The sequence below is a fragment of the Megalobrama amblycephala genome, linkage group LG22, assembly GCF_018812025.1.
Source record: "Megalobrama amblycephala isolate DHTTF-2021 linkage group LG22, ASM1881202v1, whole genome shotgun sequence".
NCBI classification, from domain to species: Eukaryota; Metazoa; Chordata; class Actinopteri; order Cypriniformes; family Xenocyprididae; genus Megalobrama; species Megalobrama amblycephala.
Genome location: NC_063065.1, coordinates 9393420 through 9406317, shown reverse-complemented (window position 1 = coordinate 9406317; position 12898 = coordinate 9393420). Strand labels below are relative to the sequence as shown.

At 36.1% G+C, this 12898-nt stretch overlaps 1 protein-coding gene across 1 annotated transcript; it reads right to left on the bottom strand.

The window, feature by feature from the left end:
- Positions 1 to 1084: 1084 nt before the first annotated feature.
- LOC125258626 lies at positions 1085 to 12440 on the bottom strand. The gene is made up of 6 exons (XM_048175572.1): positions 12436 to 12440; positions 11950 to 12081; positions 8421 to 8510; positions 7388 to 7477; positions 2898 to 3039; positions 1085 to 2194 (listed from the first exon to the last, which is right to left on the bottom strand). Exons 1-6 carry the CDS (start codon positions 12438 to 12440, stop codon positions 1835 to 1837), a joined length of 819 nt encoding a protein of 272 aa, XP_048031529.1. The 3' UTR covers positions 1085 to 1834.
- Between the last annotated feature and the right edge of the window lie 458 nt (positions 12441 to 12898).

Genomic DNA, 12898 nt, shown 5'->3' with positions numbered 1-12898 from the left:
ATTATATACCACTGGGTCTTTGTGTGGGTGTGAACTTTTTTAAGGGGGTGTAATAACGTGACATGACAGCATGTTTAATAACAGTATTACAGGACAGCAAGTGAAACAGTTAAAAAGAGAGAGTGAAACGGGGTGACACAATGTGAGAGACTGCAGCGAGGTACAATTTTAATATGCAATCAAATACAGTAAGACAATTTTTTAAATTTGTGCTCATGAATCATACAGTATGTGTGTTCTGAAAGCAGATGAATCAGGTTATGAGAGTCTGTTTTTGCTCTTGCTGTCGCAGATGGCCTGCACCCTGGAGGACGGGCTAACTGGTGCCATCAATGGCACGACTGGGTGAAAAATTCTTTAAAGGTGCCCTAGAATCAAAAATTGAATTTACCTCGGCATAGTTGAATAACAAGAGTTCAGTACCTGGAAAAGACATACATTGAGTTTCAAACTCCATTGCTTCCTCCTTATATAAATCTCATTTGTTTAAAGACCTCCGGAAAACAGGCGAATCTCAACATAACACCGACTGTTACGTAACAGTCAGGATCATTAATATGTACGCCCCCAATATTTGCATATGCCAGCCCATGTTCAAAGCATTAGACAAGCCAGTATTAACGTCTGGAGCTGCACAGCTGAATCATCAGACTAGGTAAGCAAGCAAAGACAATAGCAAAAAATGGCAGATGGAGCGATAATAACTGACATGATCCATGATTACATGATATTTTTAGTGATATTTGTAAATTGTCTTTCTAAATGTTTCATTAGCATGTTGCTAATGTACTGTTAAATGTGGTTAAAGTTACCATCGTTTCTTACTGTATTCACGGAGACAAGAGAGCCGTCGCTATTTTCATTTTTAAACACACTTATAGTAAAGAGCTCAGGGGGAGGGAGAGCGTGATTTAAAGGGGCCGCAGCATGAATCGGTGCATAGTTAATGATGCCCCAAAATAGGCAGTTAAAAAAATTAATTAAAAAACATCTATGGGGTATTTTGAGCTGAAACTTCACAGACACATTCAGGGGACACCTTTGACTTATATTACATTTTTTGAAAAGACGTTCTACGGCACCTTTAAAAAAAAAAATCTTATTCAAAAAGACTGGCTTCTTTATTAAAGGTAAAAGGAGTTTCAACCAAGTATTAGTTAAAGTTTCTTTTTATTTTTCTGTTTTTCCTTAAAGGTTTCTAATTTGTTTGTTGGTTGAATTTTGTTAGTTTAAATATTGCATAAAATATCTGACATGATTTATCTTGGATGAAGTTTTGTACATCTCAAAAAGCTGTATATATCACACACTGTAATGGCTATTTATGTGCTGTTGTAGTTTCGTTTTCACTCTGTTTGATCATTTCCTGTTTTTCTGTGTTCCCTAGTTACTTTCCCTGACTGTTAATTAGTTCCTACACCTATTTTTGTTTTACTCATTATCTTCCTGTTTTATATACCTTGAGTTTTCCTTCGTCCGGTCTCGTCAATGTTTTATGGTTGTGTTCTACTCAGTATTCTCTGTTGTTGTATTATTAAATTAATTTTATTTCACAGAATCTCCTGTGTCATGAGCTTCCCTGCAGCATAACGTGACACACACACATATATCATTACCAATTTTTGCTCTCTTTTACCATTGTTTCACTTTTTCATACTAAATTAACATATTTTCCTCTTTTAATTTAAGTTTCATTATTGAATGAACTGTACCAAATTTGACAGTGGCATATTGCATCTCTCTTTCCACATTATTCAAATTTTGTCTTCCTTGATCAATTTAGTTCTATTACTCATTAAAAATACTTACAGTCCCTTTGGTTTTGAGTTTCTGTTTATTGAAATGGAACATCAGAGGGCCTGAAGATCACACTCCCAATTAAAAGGCCATAAATAAATGGAAGTCTGAAAATTGAAGGAACATGGAATCTAGAATGACAATCATTTTTTGGCCTTTGTTTGTGTACCATAAGCCAAATTAATGTAAGCCTAATTATGTGTTCAAATGTATACCTTCTACAGGATATGATGTAGGTTGTCACTAAACTGGCCGTGGTACAGTAGTCGTGCCATGCACAGGAAGGCAGGAGATACTGGAGAGATTGGAGGCAGCAATGCCTATGGCTTACTGTAAGCCAGTTACCCTCAGAAACATTCAGATGTCTGCTCATCTTGCACCAACAGGAAATCATTAACTAAAATGCAAAGTATAAACAGTAAACCTTTTTTTGGTATCAAATGCAAACTGCATTGAAACTCATTTTCTTAAGGGTCTTAAAGCACTTCATTTAAAGCAGTATTGATGCCAATGCTCTGTAATGTGTTAAAGCAACATATTGGCCCCAACAGAAATTTGGACTGAGCTATGATTGGTAAATGTCCCATGCACAATGTCCTCTTAAAATAAAGGGGCTTTATTGGCAACTATAGTTCCATGAAGAACCTTTTACATTAACCTTCCCATTCCAAAAAAGGTTTGTGTAGTAGAAAAGAGTCATTTGGTTTTTATAGTAGAAAAAAGTTCTTTAGATTATAAAAATGTTCTTCACACTCAAAACATGGTTCTTTTATGAATCCATTTCAAGGTTTTTTGGGGAGAACCCAAAATGGTTCTTTTATGGCATCATTCCAAAAAAAATAAAAAAATAAAAACCCTTTTGGAATCTTACTTTTAAGTGAAAATATATCACTGATGTGTTAAATTATGTGTGAAATCAAACAAGCAGATGTGCTGAAATGTGTAACAGCTTGTCTGACATATGTTACCATTGTTTGTTTAAGAGAAAAATACCTCAGAGACTCAAAACCAGTGTCCTTTGTTCCTTCATACTCATTTTCTAGGGCATCTGAACCAGTAAAAGAAAAAATTAGCCAAGAAGACACTCCAGGAGTAGATACCTGCTGTGTCCTCAAACACATGAGGTGGGCCACAGTGTCAAATCCCCACCACCAGAAGTGTCCTGGTCCACCTGCTTCCCTGTCATTGCAGCCAGCTCGGCTCTTGGGAGGATCCCTCACCTGTAATCCTCTGTTAACTGCTCTGAAGAAAAGAGAAACACAATGACACTTGTTTATGTGTTAAACCTGAGATGAAATGAAGGGTTTTGGGTGCAGAGGCCAAAATAACAGAGGGTTCTACTTGCATAGCCAGACCTTCAGGAAAAAGGTTTTGACTCTATAGCAGCTTTCATTGGCTAAAGACTGCTCAGAAGCCACCTGACAGACCAATCACAGTTCGTTTTGTTCAGCATCATGTTTAGGGGCATGAAAATCTCGATGTTCCTATACAGACCGGCGTGCAACCAATCCACTAAAAGTGCCTCAAGCAAAACTTTTGGATGTTGAACTTCACATGCCTTTAAAAATTCAGCGTTTAGTTGATCCTGTTAAGCACTCATTGTCATAGTTGTGAACGTGATGGCTTTCTTCTGTCATGAGTGGGTTTGGCGTCTCAAAAGCTTTGATTCCAGGCAGACTTCTAGAGAATGGGACACATACGTTTCCAAGAAATCCGGAAGAATTCAACCAAGGATGATTTACTCATTTTAAAGTCTCATCTAAGGGTTCAGTCAGATGACTGAGCCAGTTTGGATTTAATCCCACAATATACAATACCACACAATATAGGCCTATTCAGAGGTTGAATTGTGTAAAAAAATAAATAAATGAATAAATAAATAAAGGGGGTGGTGTGGTCATTGGCGAGGGGGATTATTTATTGGTTTAAAGAGTAGTAAAACAGGCATTATTATTAAATTATTAATATCATTGTAGTATTGGAGTGACCAACAGTCTCTCTCTCTCACACACACACACACACAATCCATCCCTTTATATAGGCTACCTAAAATGGTTCCTTTGTAGGGCACTGAAGTGTTTAATCATTATCAACATATTTTGAATAAAAATAACTCTTTAAATGAGTTCCAAATGACACTTTGCAGAAAGCAACTTTGTGCCGGCCCAAATCCAGCCCACATCTGCCACGAGTGGTATGATGACCTGGGCTACACATGGCAATGATGGAATGATGGAACTTGGCCAGACCGCTCCTATTTACCAAATCTGAGCCACAAACAGGCCATAGCAATGCCACAATCGGAATGACGACTTTGAAATTCCCCGAAGTGGTTCCCATTTTTTGTGCCTCATGCATCAGATGTTCTGCCAATGGTCCATGGGTGTGATATCTGAGGTTGAGACTAAACTCTAGAAGTATACTTAACGAATTATGTCTAGTCTGAGAAAGTCTTTCAAAATTGTGTAAATTAAATATTTTGTCAGTTGTAAATATTCTAGATTGGATCAGGATTATTAGATTATTATAATGTACCTCCCTTATTTCAAATTCAGTTTAAATGTCCAATGTAATGTGCAACATGTACACCGCCAGGCCAAAAACATGATATACCTCATGATGGAAATAACATCTCAACATTTATTTCCATCAAGAGGTGCATCAATTTTTGGTCAAGATCTTGTATTGACAATGCAAGAGGTGAGCACTCTGTAAAGTCTTCTCCAGCACATCCCAAAGACTTCAATGAATTTAAGTCTGGACTCAGAGGTGCCAATTCATGTGTGATTCTTCATGCTCCCTCCCAACCATTCTTGCACAATTTGAGCCTGATGAATCTGGGCTTTGTCATCCTTGAATATGGCCATGATGCGTCTTCCTATATGGTTGTTTAAGAAATGGAAAGCTACACACTCCATCTGTTAGGGTGAAGGTTAGATGAAGTGCTGCCAAACATATAACATGCTAGAAACATAATAATCACTGCAATAAAGATCCAATCTCTTAAGCATTTGCCTATTTAAATCTAAACATCAATCTTTTTTTGGCCGGGCAATGTATATTATACCAAAAACTATAGATTTAGATCTGGAAGTCTTGGAGGAGCAGAACGTTTGGATACCCCTTATTGCTCAAGTTGGCAAGAACATTGTGAAACAGCAGACTGCTTAATTGTATATGTAAAGCCTCAGCAAGTTCTGGCCAAATTGACTTTCTGTGTAGCAAATTTAATGGCTTGAGTGCTGAATATTGCACTGGTGCTCTTGTTTTATGTTCAAGTATTTAAAACTTCAGCTATGATGATGGGAGATGTGTTTTAAAGTATGTGGGATGGAACTTGATTTGTTAAATGTTTTCAGCAGATATGTGTGGCATGTGAGCATTTATTAAAAAATAAGACAAGGAAAATGAAACACTTAAAGATGAAATTATTTTGTTCCACTGTAAAGCCACACGTTTTACTATTTTGGAAATGGTCACTCATGTGTTTCCTTTGAATGGGCTGCGAGTTTAGTGATGTGAATTTAAATAACTTCACCCAAGCGAGAGGATATGGAGAGATAACATCATGTTAAAGGAACAGAAACTTATTTTATGCAAGAGGAAGTTTCAACATTCATCTCATTTGGGTACATACTGTAGTTGCCACAGCAAAAAAACAACCATGTAATAATTTACAGTTTGATTAAAAAAAAAAAGTAAAATAGGGTCTGCTTTACAGTGTAAATTGATCACCAGTTTGAATGTAGATACTTTATAAATAGTATCAGGAACTGTGATTGTCTCTTTTAGTAAGTATGAAACCGAATCTTTGAAATCTCAGAGTGGGAGAAAGTTGTGCTGCTCATGTCTACATATATCAGCAGTAATGGGAAGACACACCTAATGCTACAGACATTACATCAGAACGAACGGCTCTCACAAAACCACAGATGCACAGAGAGACTTATACTGTAGGTATGCTGTAGTGAGCCTAAAACATTTACTGGTTTTCAGTAAATGATTCAGTAAAAAAGGCACCAAGTACTGAGCTTTAAAGGATATTTCACCCCAAAATGAAATTTCTGTTATCATTTTTATGCCAAACATGTATGATTTTCCTTCTTCTGTCAAACACAAAAACAGACATTAGACAGTATGTTCACACAGCTGTTTTGCATACAGTTATGCAGATGCATTAGTTTGATCTCAACAAAGGCACGGGGAAGAGACAGATGAACCATGAATCCAAATAAATACACTATTATAATCATATTTGTCCAAGTTCTTCAAGCATTCTCTGGAATTTTCCATGCATTTATTATCGCAAACAGTGTTCTGCCTCATACGGTGACCAGAAAGTGAGTTTTGAGCTGAAAATTGTTTAAAATACCTTAAATGTTGAGGTTAGCTGGTAGCCTGGAATGATAGCACGGGAAATAAGCAGCAGTGTTGACCCTCTCCTGACTCAAAAGGCAAACTCTGCCTTTGTTCATGACCACTCCTCAAGCCTCAGTTGGCCAGCATTTGGACCAAGGTATATAAAACCCCTGGGCGTTGGCCCTGAGGAGGCCCAGATGAGGCCCGATCAAGCCTCGGGAGTGACAGTGGAAAAGCGGCTGGCCCTGGCACGCACAAGCACGCTCGCTTTTGGCCCGACAGTGAAAACATGACTAATGAAAATCAATGGTATCAAAAACCATTGTAAAAGTGTCGTAAAAAATACCTCACGATGAATGCGCTATTTAAACCTCATCATTCGGTGTTATTGTATGAAGAAAAAAAACCCCAAACAATTATACAACTTTGAAACAGTATGAATTTACATTTTTAGGGGTGAACTATTCCTTTGAAACACTGACCCTAAAAAGTATCTATTTGGTTTAAAATTCATAGCTATTGTTTGAATATTTGAATCATTAAGATGTTTTTAAAGCATAGATGTAGAGAAACATGCCTTTTTCGCGTTGACTTTCGCTCTCTCTAATAAGACATTTTTATAGATAAACTTCAGATACTGGTTTAATGGATGTAGCCCAGAAAATGATTTACACTAAGAGCAAGAAAAATATATCAGAACAGAAGTGTAGGCCTATTTCATATCAGATTCATATGTTTGGAATAAAGATGAAATATACACTAAATCTAATATGGTTTTCAGCAAGTGGCATTTGGTTGAATGAAAACCAGTAGGATGTAATCCTCCAAAACAACTTAAGAACTTCCCCTGCTTAGGGAAATACATCTAAAAAGTCAACTGGTATAGTGAGCATTTCAGAAACATGCTCCAGGCATCGCCAGTCCTGCCTCTATTGAAGTCCAGGGGCCTGAAGCAGTTTTCCTGGGGGCATCTCCGGATCACTGACCCTTCATGCTAATGAACATCAGTCAGGCAGGCTCCCATGATTCACACTGCAGTTCACTGCATCATCAAGTCAAGTTCAAAGCAGTAAAGGATTCAAATGAGAATTGAGGAAGTCCCACAATCCATTGTGTAATGATAAATAATTCACCTGTAGTATTTGTGATATTTTGATGTCCTGTTTACATATGCAGCAGGGCCAAATTTTCACTCTGGTTTTTCTATTGATGTCAGGTCTGTTAACTTTACCTCAGGCTAGAGGTTGATGTCCCAAATATTCCAAACACCCACTTTGTCTGACTCCTGGCCAGCCAGCGCTTCCAAATCCAAATCCTGGTCCTGCCAAAAACCACAGCAAAAAAAAAAAGCAAATAGTTGAAATTAAAGAATGATGTCAAACTGATGTTGAAAAAAACTCATCAAATAGACATAATTTTTTGACATCAATTTGACATCAATTTTTTTTACGTCAATTTGACATCAATTTTTTGACGTCAAATTGACATTTTTTTTACTTCAATTTGACATCAATTTTTTACGTCAATTTGACATCAATTTTTTGACATCAAATTGACGTCAACACACTGATGTCAAATTGATGTAGAAAAAAAGCATCAAATTGACATCAATTTTTGATGTCAATTTGACAATTTTTTTGACGTCAATTTGACCAATTTTTTACGTCAATTTGACATCAATTTTTTACGTCAATTTGACCAATTTTTTACGTCAATTTGACATCAATTTTTGACGTCAATTTGATATCAATTTTTGACGTCAATTTGATATCAATTTTAAAAAAACATCAAATTGACAATTTTTTTACGTCAATTTGACAAATTTTTTGACGTCAATTTGACCAATTTTTTATGTCAATTTGACATAAATTTTTTACGTCAATTTGACATCAATTTTTTACGTCAATTTGACAATTTTTTTGACGCGAATTTGACCAATTTTTGACGTGAATTTGACATCAATTTTTTGACGTCAAATTGACGTCAACACACTGATGTCAAATTGATGTAAAAAAAAAGCATCAAATTGACATAAATTTTTTTACGTCAATTTGACCAATTTTTGACGTCAATTTGACAAATTTTTTTACATCAATTTGACCAATTTTTTACATCAATTTTACATCAATTTTTTACGTCAATTTGACAAATTCTTTGACGTCAATTTGACCAATTTTTTACGTCAATTTGACCAATTTTTTACGTCAATTTGACATCAATTTTTTGACGTTTGACAATTTGACATCAATTTCTATTAACTTTACCTCAGGCTAGAGGTTGATGTCCCAAATATTCCAAATGCCCACTTTGTCTGACTCCTGCCCAGCCAGTGCTTCCAAATCCAAATCCTGGTCCTGCCACCATTTAATGAATACACAAAGCACATGCCAGAACAGGATGATTTACTAATTTTAAAGTCTCATCTAAGGGTTCAGTCAGATGACTGAGCCAGTTTGGATTTAACCCCACAATATACAATACCACACAATATAGGCCTATTCAGAGGTTGAATTGTGTCATTGGCGAGGGGAATTATTTATTGGTTTAAAGAGTAGTAAAATAGGCATTATTATTAAATTATTAATATCATTGTAGTATTGGAGTGACCACCAGACTCTCTCTCTCACACAGACACAATCCATCCCTTTATATAGGCTACCTAAAATGGTTCCTTTGTAGGGCACTGAAGTATTTAATCATTATCAACATATTTTGAATAAAAATAACTCTTTAAGTGAGTTATTTAAAGAGTTTGCAGAAAGCAACTTTGTGCCGGCCCAAATCCAGCCCACATCTGCCGCGAGTGGTATGATGACCTGGGCTACACGCGGCATGGAATGATGGAACTTGGCCAGACCGCTCCTGTTAACCAAATCTGAGCCACAAACAGGCCATAGCAATGCCACATGTCAGCCAAGAGCAAAGAAATAAACCAGAACTGGACCTTATCTGAGCCACAAAATCTTTACATATTATTTATAGAATCATCTTAGCATTAACAAGCAAAATCACTGAAAGAAAAAAAGAGACAAACAGAAACACAAAAGCTACAACTGATTTCAGCCACAGCCTTAAAGATAAAAGGCATGAGAAAAAAAACAGTAAAATTCAATGACAAACACAGATACATTTTTCTCATAATTTTTCTCATAACTCTCTTTCTCATAATTTTTTGACGTCAATTTGTCCAATTTTTTGACATCAATTTTTTGACATCAATTTGACGTCAACACACTGATTCCAATTGCTTGCAACTGTTAATTCTTTTAAATCAAGGCTAAAGACTTTACTGTTTGCCACTGCCTTTTATTAATTGGAATAATTATTAATTTATTACACTGCACTGTAACTTTTACTCTCCTGTTTTATCTTGTTTTTTATTTTCTATTTAGCTCTTTTAAAGCATTTTCAAATGTCTTCTTATATTGTCTTTTTATATTGGCCTATGTTGCTGTTATGTTTTATGTAAAGCACTTTTAATTGCCTTGTTGTTGAAATGTGCTAAACAAAATAAACTTGCCTTGCCAAATCCGAAACTCATATTTTCATATAATAATGATCTAAAGATTAAAAAATATATGTGGCTTTCATAACAACTAATAATAGGTTGAACAGGTTTCATGTTTAATTCTTTGTATTTAGATAATTAGAGAGTTTAAGGGCACAAGGAAACACTACTCTGAGTCTGCACCGTTACCCGATAAAATGTCACGGTTCCTACACATGATAACAAATAACGCATAAATAATGAAGACATGTCAAAATGAAAAACACAGACAAGACCAAAAGCAGGAAAGAATTTGCTTTAACGTTTGCTGTTGCTTGCTCTTTTGACAGTGGTTGTAATAGAAAATGGCAGAAATGTTTATCGTGAGATCTCTACTAACTTTCAAGTCTTGCGTGCCAGTAGTGCCTAGAACTACATTGGAGCACAGCACAGCTAGGCATAGAAGATGCAGCACAACCAATGTTTTTCTGAAAGACGCATGCGGTTATATTTTTTTACCGTCAGAGGTCAAAAGTTACATAGCTTTAGCTATTGTAATAAAGCTGAAATAAATTACAATTAGATGAGAAAAAACTTAAAGGTCCCGTTCTTCGTGATCCCATGTTTCAAACTTTAGTTAGTGTGTAATGTTGTTGTTAGAGTATAAATAAAATCTGTAAAATTTTAAAGCTCAATGTTCAATGCCAAGCGAGATATTTTATTTAACAGAAGTCGCCTACATCGAACGGCCAGTTTGGACTACATCCCTCTACTTCCTTCTTTAATGACGTCACTAAAACAGTTTTTTGACTAACCTCCACCCACAGGAATACACAAGAGTTGCGTTTGTAGAGTGTGTTTGTCACCATGTCGTCGAAACGCTGTTATTTTCATCCCGCAGTCCAATCACCGGGTCTGATTCCGGCTCAAATTGATAGGGTAAAATTAAAGACATGTTTACAATAACACTGAGCGCATGCATCTCCACGTTATGGTAAGAGGCGTGACCTTTCCGGGCAAGATGCGCTAAGCTGCTGTCGAATCACAACACAGGAGCCGCTGGCACAATCAGAACTCGTTACGTATTTCTGAAGGAGGGACTTCATAGAACAAGGAAGTCATCAGCCCGTTTTTATGACAGTGGAAACAGCGGTATGCAGATAAGTAAATTATGTGAAAAATGCTGTGTTTTTTAACACGCGAAACATGAACACATGTTATAGGCTATTGCACACTATAAACACAATCAAAGCTTCAAAAAAACACGAAAAACGGGACCTTTAAACTAAGCAAAAAATAGAAATGGCAACTAAGTGAAATAAGTTTAAGTTGAAGCACTGAAATTATTAACTGGAAAAAAAATAACTAAAAATGAAAATAAATTAAAGGTGATAGAGGATTTTTTCGTCGACTGAGAATCCAAAGACTGTTACTGAGTTTTTGAAATGATCGCATGCATAAGAACAACCCCCCTCCTTCACAGCTCATTTCAAAGGAACGCCTCCCAAAACTCGTGCACGAGTATTGGAACACGAGTGTTTACCACCAGCATTCGCTGTGTCGTGTTAGTGGATTCATTATGTCGGACTCACCGCAGGTAACTCATAATCTGCAGTTGTTACTCCTGTCTCCTGACAAAAACATTGCATGCGGCGCCTGTGGAGTGTGGAAAGTTACTGGAGCGCGCAGCCGCGCACGTCTCTCACAAGGAACGTCACGGGAGTGATTGACAAGCCAGAGGGACAATCGTTTACGCGATTGGCTGATGTTTTTAAGGCCCTACCTCGTGCACAGATGATGTATATTAATATTATTACTTTCAGTGCACCTAATAAATAGTCTTTTATCAGTTAGTAAAGACAGTTTCAAGTAATATTGCAAAAATGTATAAAACAAAACATCCTATTTAGCACCTTTAAACCTAACTAGTATTATTTAAAAAAAAAAAAAAAAAAAGTAATACTAAACATTAAACAAATTAAAATTATAACAAAAATAAATGATAAAATATGAATAACATAGTACAGGCCTATAAATAACACTAAATTAACAGTGGTGTGCAGCCCACTTGAAAATGACAATTCAGAAGCCAATATATTTATAAGCAAATATCACTTCTTGATTTGACTCATAAAATAGTCTTTTTTTTTACAACACAGAGAAGGTGACCAATATGAAATAGCCTATTATTGTTGTGGTGAATTTGAAAGCGGCGACACTGATTCAAAGCAAGTTGAAAGGATGACCCCTGATCCCGACAGTCGGCTTGTGAATCGGGCACACAGCAGAGTGTTAGTATTGCCCACCTTTTCCTGTCTGTTTCCTCAGTGCTGCCACGACTGCCCTCCACGTTTACCAGCAGAACACCAGGAGGCCTGTGCTGAAACAGCAAGAACCACGAGGCACAACACTGTAAAAGATGAAAGCCAAACAGCCGACTTCACACAAGCTGCTAAATCAACACCAGAGCACCATAAGAGCTCTGTGTTTCTCAGGGGTCCAGCGTGAGGGGTGTTCCCGAAACCTATAGTGTGAACATCAACCCATTTGTTTTTTGTTTTTTTCATCAAAATGTAATAACTTTATTGACTGAAATAATATCCTGTTTTACTCAGAAATAGGTCACATTATAGAAACAAAATGGATGTGAACAATGTTACATGTTGACTTAAACCACATAGCATTTATAGTGCTCTTTAGGACACAGGAAAAAAAATAAAAAGGCCCGTCACACCTTACAAAAACGTCTTTCTCTGATTTCCATCATACTTGAGTCATTCAGTTAAACAAACATCATTCATTCGTACATCTAGGCATGTCCAATACAGCAATTAACACAAAAAGTAAACAATGGTCCATTTATTAATCTATAAAATGTCTGAATAAATGTCAGTTAGAGAGTTCTTATTCATTCCTTGAAAGGTCTAAAAAATGTACAACAAAATGTCACATAGTTGTTTTAAAATACCTGTTATGACACTGCCATCTAGTGGTTGAGTGCTGTTAACTTCTGCTGCACACTTAAGTTACAATTACAATGTAATGTCTATATATACACATACAGTCAATGATATAAAATACTTATAAAAGTTAAAATATTCTCCTTAAATCCTTTAATTAACGTTTTTTAAGTTTTAAAATAAAATACAATTGGTGAACTTTTTTTTCGTCCTCTGTAATTAAACACCAAGATGATTTCACTATTGTTCTTCCATCTTAAAAATGAGCAACTTACAGTACAGTAATTGCACGAAC